The sequence below is a fragment of the Lissotriton helveticus genome, chromosome 3_1 (genome assembly GCF_964261635.1).
Source record: "Lissotriton helveticus chromosome 3_1, aLisHel1.1, whole genome shotgun sequence".
Taxonomy (NCBI): Eukaryota; Metazoa; Chordata; class Amphibia; order Caudata; family Salamandridae; genus Lissotriton; species Lissotriton helveticus.
The window spans coordinates 1,972,195,886-1,972,211,327 of NC_136061.1; the positions used below are offsets into that span (position 1 = coordinate 1,972,195,886).

At 40.1% G+C, this 15,442-nt stretch overlaps 1 protein-coding gene across 1 annotated transcript in view; it reads left to right on the plus strand.

Annotated features, from left to right (window-relative positions):
- Nucleotides 1–15,442, plus strand: part of PCSK6 (proprotein convertase subtilisin/kexin type 6) — a 1,486,774-nt gene that overhangs the window by 259,620 nt on the left and 1,211,712 nt on the right. Inside the window, exon 2 of the mRNA XM_078683097.1 lies at nt 1,853–1,957. Coding sequence (XP_078539223.1) covers nt 1,853–1,957 — 105 coding nt within the window. The remainder of the gene's footprint in view (nt 1–1,852; nt 1,958–15,442) is intronic.

Genomic DNA, 15,442 nt, shown 5'->3' on the forward strand with positions numbered 1-15,442 from the left:
CTTGTGTAGTACAGTACAATCCGGGTTTAAAAACTTATTTCATCAAAAGATATGATCAATAACACTTTAAAAAGGAAGGAGACGTACAAAAGTGATAAAAGAATACTGACAATACAAGTTTCTAAGGCCGTACAGGCTGGTTTAAAAATTCCAACGTACATGCCACATTGAGATTTAAAAAACGAGATACAGCAAAGACAATGGGGGCATGAGTGTCGTACTTTAGGACTCCAAATGCCTCTGCATAATGTACGAAACCTAAATTCCTGCAGAGTTGAATGAGCCAGCGCTGTCTAGGTAGCTTATAGCCTGGACAGTAAAAAGAGACATGTAGCTCTATCTTTTCCTTGTAGTTACAGGCAGGACACCCTCTAGGTAAAGTTTTGGACCATTTGTTCGAAAAGGCACAGAGCGGTAGAGTCCCAAATCTAAACTGTACATATCATTCCCTTGCCAGAGTTGGTTGAATGTCATCCTGGAAGGATTCTATAATGTACTCGTCCTTGATTTGTAAAAAATCGGCTGTCAAAAGGCCTGATGATGAGCTTTCCATGATATCGGAAAATTTGTGCCTATTACACTGGGTGAGAGGGAGATAAATTCTGTTGGCGATGTCCCGTGAGATAACACCAATAGAGACTCTATACCTCTACAATTTACGAAGAAAAAGCAATACTTGCTTGGCTTTATCAACATATCCTGGCTCTCACTCCTCACAGAAAGCACACCTACGTATTACAAAAAGAGAGGGCCCTTGGAGCTGACGCTCCAGAAGACACTTGGTAAGCCATCTGGGGGGCGGGCTGTGAAGTTCTTCATATGTCTACACCACAAAGAGAGTTCTATAAAAGACCGACAGGTTGGTATCTCACCCCAACATGACTTCACAAGATGTTCAGCAGCCCTGACCTATGACGTAAGGGCTTTGGAGCTTGTGGTACCCTCCTTCACATATGGTGGTCATGCCCTCATGCTCATTCCATTTAGCAGGAGGTCCTCTCCGTTATCCATACTGTAACCAACAAATTCCTACATCTTCTGATCTTGTTAAGGGGCACCCAGGGCAAAAAGAACATACCCCACTTCTATTCAACTAGGCAAAATATTCTCCCACCTACTGCTGGCATCCTGTCTGAATATAGCCCAAATGTGAAATTAAGCCCCAGCTCCATCCCTCAACATGTGGTGTGGAACAATGTTGACTATACATGCTATGGCGAAATTGACAGCGTTAGGAAGGGATAGAGTACACAAATTCGAAACTACATGGCACCCCTTTGCCACTTACATAAAACGAGAACAACGACTGGGAGTTGTTGCAATGGCAATGTCCAAAACTCTATGATGCTCAGGCATGTGCAACATATCCCCCTCCTACGATGATCCGTAGGTCTCAACAGATGCCCATTAACAATAATAAGTCTGACTCTAGACTTTTATATTCTCATAATTTTTGAACTATGCATTACGACCAGAATTCAAATCTGGTCAAATCTCATTTGAACTGTAACCTTTTCTACATTAATCCTATTTGTAACTGTATGATTCAAATGAAGAACGCGTATCACTGTAACTATGTATGCACTCTATGCCTTTCCTTCTTGACTACCTGTTGATTTCCCCTTCCCCTCTTGACCTGTCCCATCCTTAAATGCCAAACATAAAGTTGCTAAAAAAAGAAAGAAATGGCAATTTGCTTGTGCAACTTTGTTGTATTGGTAAACATGCAATGTTATATTTTTATTTCATGACCTAACACAATAATTTAATAAAAATGACTACTTTGCTACATTGTTATTAGTTCTCTAGGTTAATAGCACTGAATGTAAAATGTCTCCATTCTGTTTCGCAGATTGGAAGTTTGGAAGATTACTACCATTTCTATCACAGCAAGACAATAAAGAGATCCACGCTCAGCAGTCGAGGGACCCACAGCTTCATCCGAATGGACCCACAGGTACGTGCGTAAGCCCCTTGGCATTCTATATAGATTGTAGGGGCTCTTGACTTATAGTTGTGAAAGGATCGTGCAATGTTGCAGATGGGCCAATAGAAGAGAACACAGCATTTTTCACAAGTAACCGATCCATAAAGAATAACATGTGAATGCGTTTGCTGCATGTGATATTAAAAATATACAGATTTTTCTAAAGTTGTTTGGGTATAGTTAAGATAAATTAGCATGATGTTGATAAAAGTTACCGGATACGGTTGAAATTATCTCTTCCTTATCCGCGTGTGCAGAAACTCTGAACAGATAGACCTCCAAAGATGTTTAAGATTTAAGAAATAGATTACACCTCTGGATAATGTTCGTGCTATATAAAACTGTGTAAATAAATAAATAAGTAACCAGAAACAAATCTCCGAGCTAATGGCACAGAGGAACATGCCTCTAAACTCACCCTCATTTAAAGGATGTTAACTTGTTTGGACTCACCTGCACCCTTCAACCCAGCAAAATGCCTCCATAACCATCAGTAGAATCACCCGCCCTGAAAATCTTTCTCACCCTCCAACAGTTTTTATTCTCCATTAATTGCAATAGGCTCCCCCTGCAAATCTACTTTGCCTCAGCCCCCAAATGTATTTTTAGAGTAGACCCTTGCCCTTAGTCTGTTCCTTAGATTCTGACTGCGTGACCGTGTGCGGCACTCCTCTTGCAATTTTTTATTGATAATCACTGGGGTAAAGGTACATTTCCTAATCACACTCTCTGTAAAAGAATATTGACTGGACTAGACGTTGATTGGTCTGTGTGACAACCACGTTGTTTGAAAACTGGGCCATTAAACAGGCAGAAGGACATTTTGAGGTCTTCTTTGCGAATGAGCAAGGCTTTAATTGATATACAGTGCCTGGTCTTTTTCCTTCTATGGACTGATTAGTTTGTTGTGTCTGAACTTAATAATGTTAATGCTCTAAAATCTCCTAAAACTAGCTTATAAAATGTACCTTTATTTTCTAATCTTGGCTTTTTACTGTAGTATCATTACGAGGTGTTTGCAGTAACACTATGGGCCTGATTACAAGTTTCGTTGGTATTGGAGTGGGGCCACATGCGCCTCCCTGCGTGCATGCCTGTGCACAAGGGCAATAGTGGGCCCTGTAGGGTCCTCTTTGTCTCCTCTCCACCACAGTTTTCATTGAGGAGGAACCACCATGAAAACCATGGCAGAGGGGAAACTTGTAATATGCTTGGCGGGATAACAGCAGTCCCGCCAAGCCTATTGCCGCCTGAAGACTTCTACGCCACCACTAGGAAACAGCGGTTCTCTGGCAGCATTTGCGGTCCCATGACGGTCCGACCACTCAAGTTGTAATAGGGGGGTCGGACCACTGGTGTGGCGGTGGCTGGACTGCTGAGTCTGGCGGTCCTCGATTAGATAGATTAGTTGTTAACTCTACCATGGGAAGATCTTACTCCAGTGACTTTTACTCTGTAATAAAGAGTTTGAATGATTGCCAAGCCTAGCTCCTCTTGTGAACAAAACTCCTGCAGCAGGACATCTTTCCAAGACCAACATCTATTTCTCAACCAAATATGAATGGCTAAGAAAAACAAACATTCATTAGTAAGCAGGTGTGTTGGGCTTTACTGTTCTCAGTAAAAATGACTGCACTGGCAGTATCTTGGAAATGCAGTCCATGTCTTAGTTTTCACAGTTAATGTTATTTTGTGAGTATTGGAAGCAGTGGCTGGCATTACTTATTTGCTGCTTTCATCCTCCTATGCTGTTTTTTTCTGCTTCCCTCTTATTTTGTGTGTTAGAGACAGCTTTAGCTAATGTGGTGTACACAGTGAATCTTTGAGCTCAGCCTCTCAGCCATCACATGCATCAGCCTTTTGTTGATTTTTTGTTGATTATAACTGGCATCCATCACATGTGTTTTGCGTTAAATTAAAGCATAATGGCATTTCATTTATGTAGAGATAAGGTGAGCCAATTGTGTTCCACCATAATAATGTTACTAATATATCGTGAGACACAAATATTGTGTTGAAAATATTGTGAAGAAGATCGTGGACCAGATTACCACATTTAAGAATATTCTGCTAGATGCATCAAGCGAAATACCGTTCGCAAAGGGGCAGATTCTCAGAATCTGCCCCCCTGCGACCGGTATTTATGCATTTGGGATGCATCATCACAAATGCATAAATCGCTATTTGTCATTGCATTTAAGGAATCTCAAATTAAGATTCCTTAAATGCACTGCATGAATGTAAAATAGCTAGCGATTTCGCTGATAGGGTTCGCTATTTACCGTGAAATCAAACTTCATGGTAAATAGCGAAAACTGTGAAAAATGCACTAAAGAGCATCTTTCAAAGTTGTATGTTACACACACACATGTCCTTGGGATATGTGTGTGCGCAATACCAGTGTCCAGGTCAATTTAAGGGGTGCAACAGGGTGTCTTTTGGACACCAGTCACCTTTGAAATCACATTCTCAAATTGCGATTAGCTAATTGCTAATCGTAAATTGAGAATTCCTCCCCATTCATTCCTATGGACCTCTTGGCCCATAGGAATCAATGAGATGTCATTCCTTATTTGCGAATCACACTCTGCGAGTCGCAGATAAGGAATATTTAGGAATTGCTAATATTTTAGCAAATCCTACATGCATCTGATTTTGCGAGTCCCTAAATGCGAATCCTTAAACTTCGCAATTAAGGACTCGCAAAATCGAACGTTGATGCATCTAGCAGATTGTTTTTTAGCTATATTTTAATATTGGTCTTAAAAATAGTTTTGTAATGTATATCATTGTTTTATTTGCTGCATTTTAATATTTTTTAAGAGGAAATGGTTGGAATTGTAGGGGAAAAGAGTATGGAATATTTTGTTTTGAACATCTTTTTATTAGATACTAAACAGTACAATAAGAAATGTGAACACCATCACAGTTTTCATATAGGGATCATAATTACAGTTTAGCACAGTTACACCTCTTAAAACATCCCAATTGTAGATTGTTCCAATGTGTGTTAATGTGGTTCAAGTGAAGTACAGTCAATAGTATCTATTCTGGGAAACAATAAGGTTGGGCCTGCCCATATTTCCAATTCTCCCATATCTCCTCCCATTTTTTTTAGGGCAGCACCTGCTTGTGTATGTAACTGTTCCTGCCACCATTCACCAGTCTAACCCCCAGATTAATCAAGAACACATTTTGCTATTCCTTAATAGAGAAAGATACCGATTCTCTATTAAGGAATAGCAAAATGCTATGCATCAAGAAATCACTACAAAAATGGCGATTTTTAATAATTCCTTAATTGCGACTCGCAAATTGCGAGTCGCAACTAAGGAATATCTCGCCATTCATTCCTATGGGCCTTGAGGCCCATAGGAATGAATGGGAAGACAATCTCGATTTGCTAATCGCAATTAGCGATTCGCAAATGGAGATTGCGATTTCAAGGGTGCAGGGGTGTCCAAAGGACACCCTGTTGCACCCCTGAAATTGATGTGTGCACAATTTGAGATTCCTTAAATGCAATGAATCGCAATTTAGCGAATTCTTAATTAGCGATTTTTGCATTTGGGATGATGCATCCCAAATGCAAAAATACCGCTTGCAAAGGGCCAGATTCTCAGAATCTGGCCCTTTGCGAGCGGATTTAAGCTTGATGAATCTGGCCCTAAGTCCCTTTTCCAATCTTTAAGATGTGGTGCTGCTTCGCCCCCTCAGCCCCATAGAGGAGCTTTATTCTGTTTAGCCATCATCATACCATGGGTTACCCATGTCTGTTCCATGCAATTTAAATCTGTGGAATCCCAAATTTAATTTTTTTATTGAAATTGTTTTTTAGTTGATTGATTGACTTTTTTATTGTATACTTTTATTGTATGAATGTAATGTTTTAATCGTATGATGTATATTTTTAATCAACGTTTTTCTGCTAATTGTGTGTAGTTTTTTAATTTATGAGTGAAATTTTAAGAATGTTGTAGTTGATGTCATGTAGTTCAAATTGACATTACGGTTATATAGATATACATATACACACACACAAACACACACACACACATATATATATACACACACACACATATATAGCCATGAGTGCGACCTGTGTTTATTGTGTTAAACTTTGGAGATAGTGACAGCAAGGCTCTGCCGTATTTGGGTTGCAGACCCCCTGAGAGCGACGAAACTTCCCAGCGAGAGATCGAGCCCAACGGAGATAAATATATATATATGTGATCAAGGCCTCTGGGAAGGCCGAAACGTCATGGTGGCTGGGTGCGCTTTGAAGAGATAAAACATCTAATTGCTCACCTGCATTCCTGGGTCGACTCCTTGTTTCTGGTCTTCATAACGCTCCATGCACAGGGGGCTCGGGATTTGAATTGAGTCTACGGTATATATATATATATATATATATATATATATCACAAGCATATAACTCCATCCACTTCCACCAAAACCTCGGCGGCGAAGAAGGAGAAGCGAACCACTTCTTTGTCAGGCAAGATGTTGTATTTCAACCTTTCAGCAGCAGTCAACAGATGACGCGTTTCGGGCTCAGGCGCCCTTGATCACATAAAGGCTGTAAACGATTGAAGCCATTTTAAATAATATGCCCTTCCCACTCAGGTCACATGTTCAGCAAGTTAATGATAAACATAGCAAACAGACTGCGTGAATTAAAGAACAGTCGATGTAAAATTGCTCATGTATTTCATTCATTATGCCATCAGGACAAATTATCATGACCTACTATAACATTTCCGACTATATAATTAAATAAAACGGAAAATTAATTAGTTATAAAGCTGGCGTCATGAAAACATTTGATTGAAACCACAATATAATTTCAAAAAAAAGAGTCCAATTGGCAAATTAGAATTCCTGGATAAATCCATATATACATATAAAGTGCAATAGTGCAATTTAACATACCTGCATGAATGCATGTAATTACTCGCTGATTCGTGACTCTGATTAAAAAGAATGTGCAAAACAATTGCAGAGCATAGCAGCAATATCTATAATTTTTCCTAGCAGATGTACAATGTACCATGTGCAAAAGGTGTGTTGTTACGTGCATAGATAAAATGATTGCAAGACAAAAATGCATCTTGCAACCAAACTAAGGCTAGGACATGACACAAAGAGAAGATGTATAACAAGATGGCAACAACTTGTTTTTGGGAGTTAGTTCTAATAATCTTCAACCATATTTAAGGAGGATACTTCTCTCATACAAATGATGCCCTACATCTGATCAAATGTCTCAGCCAAAGTGTGAATAAGTGAGATCAGGAATTGGCAGTCCCCATACATCATATATTGGAAACTACCAAATATTCCCATCTATACCTCGAATTAACAATATGTACATAATGAAAAAATAGGGTTATCTGCATCAAGACCAGCAACAAATTCTGAGATATGAGATATATCCCACTCAGCTCGGGAAAACAGTCAGAATACATATATTACAGGCACGTGTACATGTCTTCGGTGTTGTTCAGTCCATTTGGGCATTTGCTATCGAAGTTAAGAATAAATTTAGTTTCTAATCTCCTAAGCAAAGCCTCTCTATTCCCTCCTCTGCGTGGTTTAGGGACGGAAGATACCACATAATACTTTAGACAAGATAAATTGTTTCCATGTACTTGTTTAAAGTGGCGTGCCACTGGATAATTGGGATCACTATGCAAGATGGCACGTAGATGTTGAAGGATTCTCTCATGAACCTGCAGCTTGGTACTACCGATGTAGTTTAGCCCACAGGTACAAGTGAGAACGTAAACTGCGAATTCAGTTTTACAGTTGAAATTCCCCAATATCTCATGTGGTATAGGACTGAATGGAGTATGGTATTCTGTTGTGTTTATTCCAAACTTACATGCACGACATGTGGAGCATTTATAGAATCCATCTTTGGGTTTCAACCAATTGGGTTTACTTTTTACTTCAGGACTCGTAGGATCTAACACTGCTCCCATGTTTCTTGCTCTGCTGAAGGTGATAGTGGGGTTGGATGGCAGATTCATTCTAAGAACGGGGTCAGTAAGAACTATTGCCCAATTCTTATTGATGATAGATCTTATTTTACGTTCATTCTCACTATAAGCTGTGATTAGTCTCGGACATTGATCAATTCCAGGTGACCCGGAGATTGCTGGTGAATCAGGTAAATCATGCGGGACAGGTTCTTCCTCTGTAGGGGCTGGTAGTAAACTTGCTCTTGATCTTAGCGAGGTTTTAGACAGGGCTGATGTCAAGATCTTATCAGAATATCCTCTTGCCTTCATGCGTCGCATGGATTCTGCAGCACAGGTATTGAATTCAACCTCCGTGCTACATATCCTTTTCAAGCGTAATAGCTCCCCATAGGGGATGCTCGCAATCAAATGCCTGGGATGGGCACTCGAGGCATGGAGCGTGACATTGCCCGCAGTGGATTTTCTAAACAGGGTACTCTCTATTCTTCCATCAGCTACATATAGCTTAACATCTAGAAATTCCAAACTGGAACTGTCTATGTGGTGGGTAAAGTGGAGATTCAAATTATTTTGATTGATGTTTTGAATGAATTCCAATGCTTTCTCTTTACTACCTTGCCACACGATGAAAATATCATCGATATACCTGTAGTAGTGTTTGATGTTTTCTTTAAAAATGGAAGAATAGTCCCTCTTGAGGACCTGCTCCTCCCACCAGCCGACATGCAAGCATGCGTAGCTGGGGGAGAAGCAGGCTCCCATGGCCACGCCCCTTAGTTGTTTGAACAACTCCTTTCCGAAAAGAAAGAAATTATTGTTGAGACACCAACTTATCAGATTAATTAGAGCCTTATTGTGCTGATAGAATTCGCACGATCTTTGGTCCAAAAAGAATTTTACAGCCAATAACCCTGCCTGGTGGTCTATACTGGTGTATAAAGACTCTATGTCTAGTGAGATTAAATACATACCATCTGACCATTGGATATTCCTAATTTTTCCCAGGAAATCACCTGTATCCTTGATGTAACTAGGCAGGGTTTTTACATGACTCTGTAGAAAAAAGTCTACGTATTGGCCCACCTGACGAAACTTCCCAGCGAGAGATCGAGCCCAACGGAGATAAATATATATATATGTGATCAAGGCCTCTGGGAAGGCCGAAACGTCATGGTGGCTGGGTGCGCTTTGAAGAGATAAAACATCTAATTGCTCACCTGCATTCCTGGGTCGACTCCTTGTTTCTGGTCTTCATAACGCTCCATGCACAGGGGGCTCGGGATTTGAATTGAGTCTACGGTATATATATATATATATATATAAGGTATGTGGTGCTCTCAAATCGAAATGCTCAGCAACAGCAGCAGCAATCGCCGTCGATCCAAACAAGAGCAGCGAGACCCAAAGAAAGTGCAAATAGTCTTTTTATTAAGTGCTAGCCCAGCACCAGTCCGCCATGACGCGTTTCGGCTACAGATAGCCTTGATCATATATATATCCAACAACATGCAGAGACCCATTTGGAAGCAGCCACACACGAACTCCGTAGTGAACTCCTTTATTACAAAAACTTGCCAGCAGGGTTACAAAGGTGACGCTCTTCAAACTCGTCAGCTGCCAAATGCATTTCGAGAGCAAAGGCTCTCTTCGCCAGTGGCAAATAAATCACCTGCTGGACCTCTCCCCCTTTGTAATAAGTCCCCGCCCACTGGGCGTTGGCAGTCAGTGGCGTTTCTGGGATCTGTGGTCCTCGTATCAGGTAGGGTGTTCCCAGCGAAATGGATGCAAATTAAAACCAAGTGGCTATGAAGGCACATCAATTGTCTGCCTGCCTTGCTTTATAGTTCTTGATGGAGTGTTCAAGGGGCTACCCCTGCAGTGCCCCCAGAGACGTTCGCGTCCACTTTCCCTCCGAAGTAGATAGGGCTGGCTCTGTGACAACAGCGGGCTGCATTCCACGACCGGGCGGCCGTATGAATCCAACAACATGCAGAGACCCATTTGGAAGCAGCCACACACGAACTCCGTAGTGAACTCCTTTATTACAAAAACTTGCCAGCCGGGTTACAAAGGTGACGCTCTTCAAACTCGTCAGCTGCCAAATGCATTTCGAGAGCAAAGGCTCTCTTCGTCAGTGGCAAATTCATCACCTGCTGGACCTCTCCCCCTTTGTAATCAGTCCCCGCCCACTGGGCGTTGGCAGTCAGTGGCGTTTCTGGGATCTGTGGTCCTCGTATCAGGTAGGGTGTTCCCAGCGAAATGGATGCAAATTAAAACCAAGTGGATATGAAGGCACATCAATTGTCTGCCTGCCTTGCTTTATAGTTCTTGAGGGAGTGTTCAAGGGGCTACCCCTGCAGTGCCCCCAGAGACGTTCGCGTCCACTTTCCCTCCGAAGTAGAGAGGGCTGGCTCTGTGACAACAGCGGGCTGCATTCCTCGACCGGGCGGCCGTGTTGTTGGATATATATATATATATATATATATATATATATATATATATATATATATATATATATATATATACTCCTTCTGTTCTCCCCGCCCTGCGGTAGTTGTATCGTTCACACTGGCGGAGCATGCCAGACATCTTGACATCTTAATAATAGTTACAGCACAATAAAACGATCACTCAGGGGATGTTTCCATAATGTAGTTGTTTTTAATCTAGTTACAGGTTTCAACTGCCATGCAGTCTTGGTCACACACTGTATGTGAGGTTGACCGCAAAATACATACAAAACAAAAAGGGATAGAAAGCGGACCATGAGGGAACAAAAGGGTGATAGTCACATACAAGAATGGCATCCATATTAGAATGTCTAATTACAAGCCAAATTCATTCATTGTGCTTGACATTGCATGTGACAAAACAAAAGGACAGTTAAATCAGATAAATACCAAATAAATGCCAACTGGTATGCAAACTGGTTTAAAAACAAAGTAAAATATAATATACGATAATCTCTTTCAGCCCTCCCGAGAATGTGTTAAGAAGCATATGCTGTGCATAAATATGGGTTGGTCAGATCCTGCTGGAAGTGTAGTAGTAAGGGGTTAAATAACCAGAGGTACATGTCAACAAGGATGTGAGGATAGCATCGAGCTACCAGGTATATTTTCCAAAATATGCAGAGCTTAAGGTGTATTGCCCATACCGCCAACTGTAATACGTTTTACCAGTCATTGGAAAACCTTGCGTATCTGGGGTAAAAGACGAAGTGTCATTGTGTAAGCATATTGTAAGGCTACATGGTGTAAGGGATGTCATGTGCCTTACTCCCAATCCATATAACATAAGAAGCACTGAAATAGTGGATAACATGTATAATGCAGAGTTATTGTACCAACTTCCGCCAGGAATACATCATGCATATTGTAAGGAGACATAGTGTCAAGGGATGTCATGTACCATTCCCCCAATTCATGTAACATTATAATAAAAGGTAAGGTAGGTTCTGTCTGGAGTTAGATAATTAATTTAACAGCATTTATAAAGAAAAAAGGTAAACACACCTAGATTGATGTAATCAGTATAAATTGTATTCACAAATGAATTCATTTTTCTGGTATACAATTAGGGTTATATTCTAGTCAGGCTGTCACAATTTTTTTTTTTTTTTTAAAAGACGGCACAAACAATAAACTAATCAGTGATAAGGTCTAGATCACCTTATCACTGATTAGTTTATGACAAGGTGCTTTTGGTGAATCACTTATATACAGTGCTGTACAAAATATATATAAAATGTTCATTCAGTAGACATAAATCCCTCTTTCATTGAATCTCCAATCCATACATGGTTCTGCTATTACATGGAGTGTAGAGAATGGGGAAAGATTGTGCAGGCACGTTGAAGTTTCGACCCAAGATAGTGCGTGATTCAATTGAAGTCACACCGGGTCTTCTTCTGGACGAGGTAGGACAGCCAGAAGTTGTAACCATCAAAGATCCGATGAGTGCTCTGATTAGTCGATCCACCAGGGGTTGGATTATAGTCAAGAATGAAAAACGGTGTCATTATAGAGCCGTCGGGGGTAGGTTGAGTCAGTTTCTGAATGCAGGCATGTAGATGAGTCACATCCACTGCCATGTGAATCTAGGGGCTTTAGGGCTCTTGCCAGCCGGTGAAGGAATTCCAGGTTCTGAGGGTCACTGTGTAACCCCATTATACTTAATGCATGTAACATTATAAGTGCCGTAATAATGGCTAACATTTATAATGCAAAAATATTTCACCAATATCCATCAGGAATACATTAAACTCCAGGGCTAGAGATTGTTTCCAGCCAGTCCTGTATGTCGCGAATGTTCTGTTAAGTAAACGCGATCAGCCTATGCCAACTACAGATTCTGTAAATGATACAAATCAGGTTACACACAAATATATTAAAAGTATTGTAAAATTAGATCAAAAGAAACCAGAAAAATCATAAATGATCATATCTGTTTAGTGCCCTCCACCACGATGACACTATGTCTCCTTACAATATGCTGAAGAAAAGGGTAGGGGCCTCTGACGGCCTCACCATCCGAGATTAGGCCCCTTCCTTTTCCCCCTGTGATATAAAGAAAATACAATTCATTTTGTAAGAATCGATTAAAATCATAGAAAATACAACATTTCAAAAGAACATACAGTTTATGATATAATGCAAAACCAACAAGGAGAACAAGAACCTTTGTTTAAATCTAGGGATAGAGTTAGGGCAATTCTTCGCCCAGATTATGCCCCCCTGGATTTTTGGTCTGTAGGTACAAAATATGACAGGATTTCCTTTTCCTCAACTAGAGGACCCTATTGCCCCCCTTATAGTTCTGATGTATTTGTTCTATTGCAAAGTATTTGCAGAGAGATCTGTTGGACTGGTGGTATTCTGCGAAATGTCTAGCCATCGGGTAGTGTGGATCTTTGTTGTTTATCGTCCTCATGTGTTCGAGCACTCTTTTCTTAGCAGTAACGGTCATGATGCCCACATAGCGTAAGTTCTCCCTTAACCAAAATGTCCTTCAGACTTCTCCCTTTCCGGTAAGTGATCATAGGCCGCTTGGGTAAAGCGCGTCCTAGAACGGGGTCACTGCTTAAAATGTTCACATTTTTGGTCAGTATTTTGCCAATTTTCTGTCATTCAGTGTTTTATGAACCCTGGTAATGTTCTCTTCTTTTATAGTATCTTATTTCTCCAAAAGGGTTTGTTCTCAAGTGATCCTACTGAGTTTTTCGTTCACTCTCTCTAAGACCCACATGGGGTAGCCTCATTCCCTGAATCTTTCAATCATACTGCCTTGTTCCATTAGATAATCCTGTTGGGTACTGCAGTTTCTCTTTGCTCTCAGGAGTTCACCCTATGGAATACTTCATTTCAGGGTATCAGCGTACTAAAATGTTGCTAGAAATTATGAGTTTCTGTCTGCACAACAATGTGTTTGTGTTCAATGGAACACTATACAAACAAATCCTTGGGACTGCAATGGGGACCTGTTTTCCCCCCAGTTTTAATCATCTCTTCCTGGGGGTCTGGGAGAAGGAAGTGCAGAAAGACCTGACACTGCAATGTAAGGAGGGAAAAGTAGTGAGATGGTTACGCTACAGAGATGACCTGTGTTCTATATGGAAAGGCCGCGAGGCCAGCGCTAGAAAAGTCATTGAGGATTTGAATAAGAATGATTACAATCACAAATTCTCGTACACCATGAGTAGAGAATCTATTGGATTCCTGGATGTAATGGTGGAGATAGATAACAACAGACTCCGGACAAAATTACATCACAAAACCACAGCAGGGAACTGTCTTCTCCATGCTTTCAGTAGTCATCCTGACACCCTGAAGTGGAGTATTACATACAGTGAATTCCCGAGAGCAAAGAGAAACTTTAGCACTCAAGAGGATTATCGAATGGAACAAAGCAGTATGATTGAAAGATTCAGGGAACGAGGCTACCCCATGTGGGTCTTAGAGAGATTGAAAGTAAAAGTCAGTAGGATCACTCGAGACAAACCCTTTTGGAGAAACAAGACTGATTAAATAAAGCTAGTGACCTTCTTTTTTCTTTAATTTACACAGAAAATCTATTTGATATTAAGTTTTGAGAGTTTGCAGGATGCAAAGTGAGATGAGGCAAATCAAGAATTCAAACACCTCTCTGCTATCCACTAACCTAGTTTCAGTATTAAGGGATAGGAGGCTTGCTGTAGATATCTGGGACTTTGGATTGAATCTTACTTATATGAAGCTTGAGCCTCATATCTCCAAAACATAGAGGAGTTATAAGAGTTGGAGTAAAATATACTTGAGGGTATAGGGGAGCATTAATTCATTAGTGATCGTGATTATCCCAGAGTGTCTTTAGCTTTATTAATCTTATAATTAAATATTAGTCTTTGATATATCATTAAATGTACATGATAGTGGCATATTTATTTGGGGCTGGAGTAGTAACGAAGAAATTACAAATCCCCTCATGTGTTTATCGGTTTGACTTCCTTAATTTGGAAAAATTACATTAGGCATTTATTCTATGTCGTATCACAAATTATCTACCCTTGGTTGTAAGACCGTACTGTTGTAAGTTTGCTCTATACAATATACCTGAAGAATAATGACATCTATTGTAACAGATTAAACTCTGCTAAAATCACTAGAGAAGTGGTTTCACAGTTGGAGATAGATAGATGTTTCAGTCTTAGTTTAACATAACTCTTCTCTGGGGGTTAATGATGATGGGTTATTGACTTATGGGCAGCCGCGGCTGCTTATGGGTTATTGACTCTGGGGATTATTGAGGTGAAGAGGAGAGTTATCATGAAAGGCTGAACTAGAAGCCTTGGATGTAATGAAAGATTTACTCAACATGAGAAATATGAAATAATAATTTCATATTTAATATTTTAGCGAGCTCAAACGTGATATTATACTACTTATTGAAGTATGGAAATTACTGCTTATTAGATAAATGTTTGTAGACATTCTTTGATTTTTGGGATCCAGAACTGGATCTCATGGTGATGAGGCTAAATTTGAGCGCCTCCATAAGTTAAACTTGGCTTGTAATATGATAGAAAATTTGAAAAATGGAATACTTTTTGGGAAAATATTTAGACCTACATTCTAGAAACTTAAAGGTATGGTCAGCATTCGAAATCTTCGATACATTTTTAACTGCCTATGTATATTTAGAGGAAATTTGATATTATTTTCTTTTCTCTTTACCCTGTTTCTGAATACTCTTCAATGTTACACAGAGTATACAATTAGTTGAAATAAATAGTTTATTGTTGATCACCATGTTAGAAGTGTTATTGTAAATAGTAATCACATGTATAATTTGCCATTATAAACCTGTAGGATTCAGACAAATCTCTGCTGTAGCTCCATGAATAAGTAAATTTATAGAGCACATAGCTGCCCTGGACCAGTTTCCCCCAGCACTAAGTTGTTATTCAGCCAAGTTTCCCAGGTCCATGTGTGGC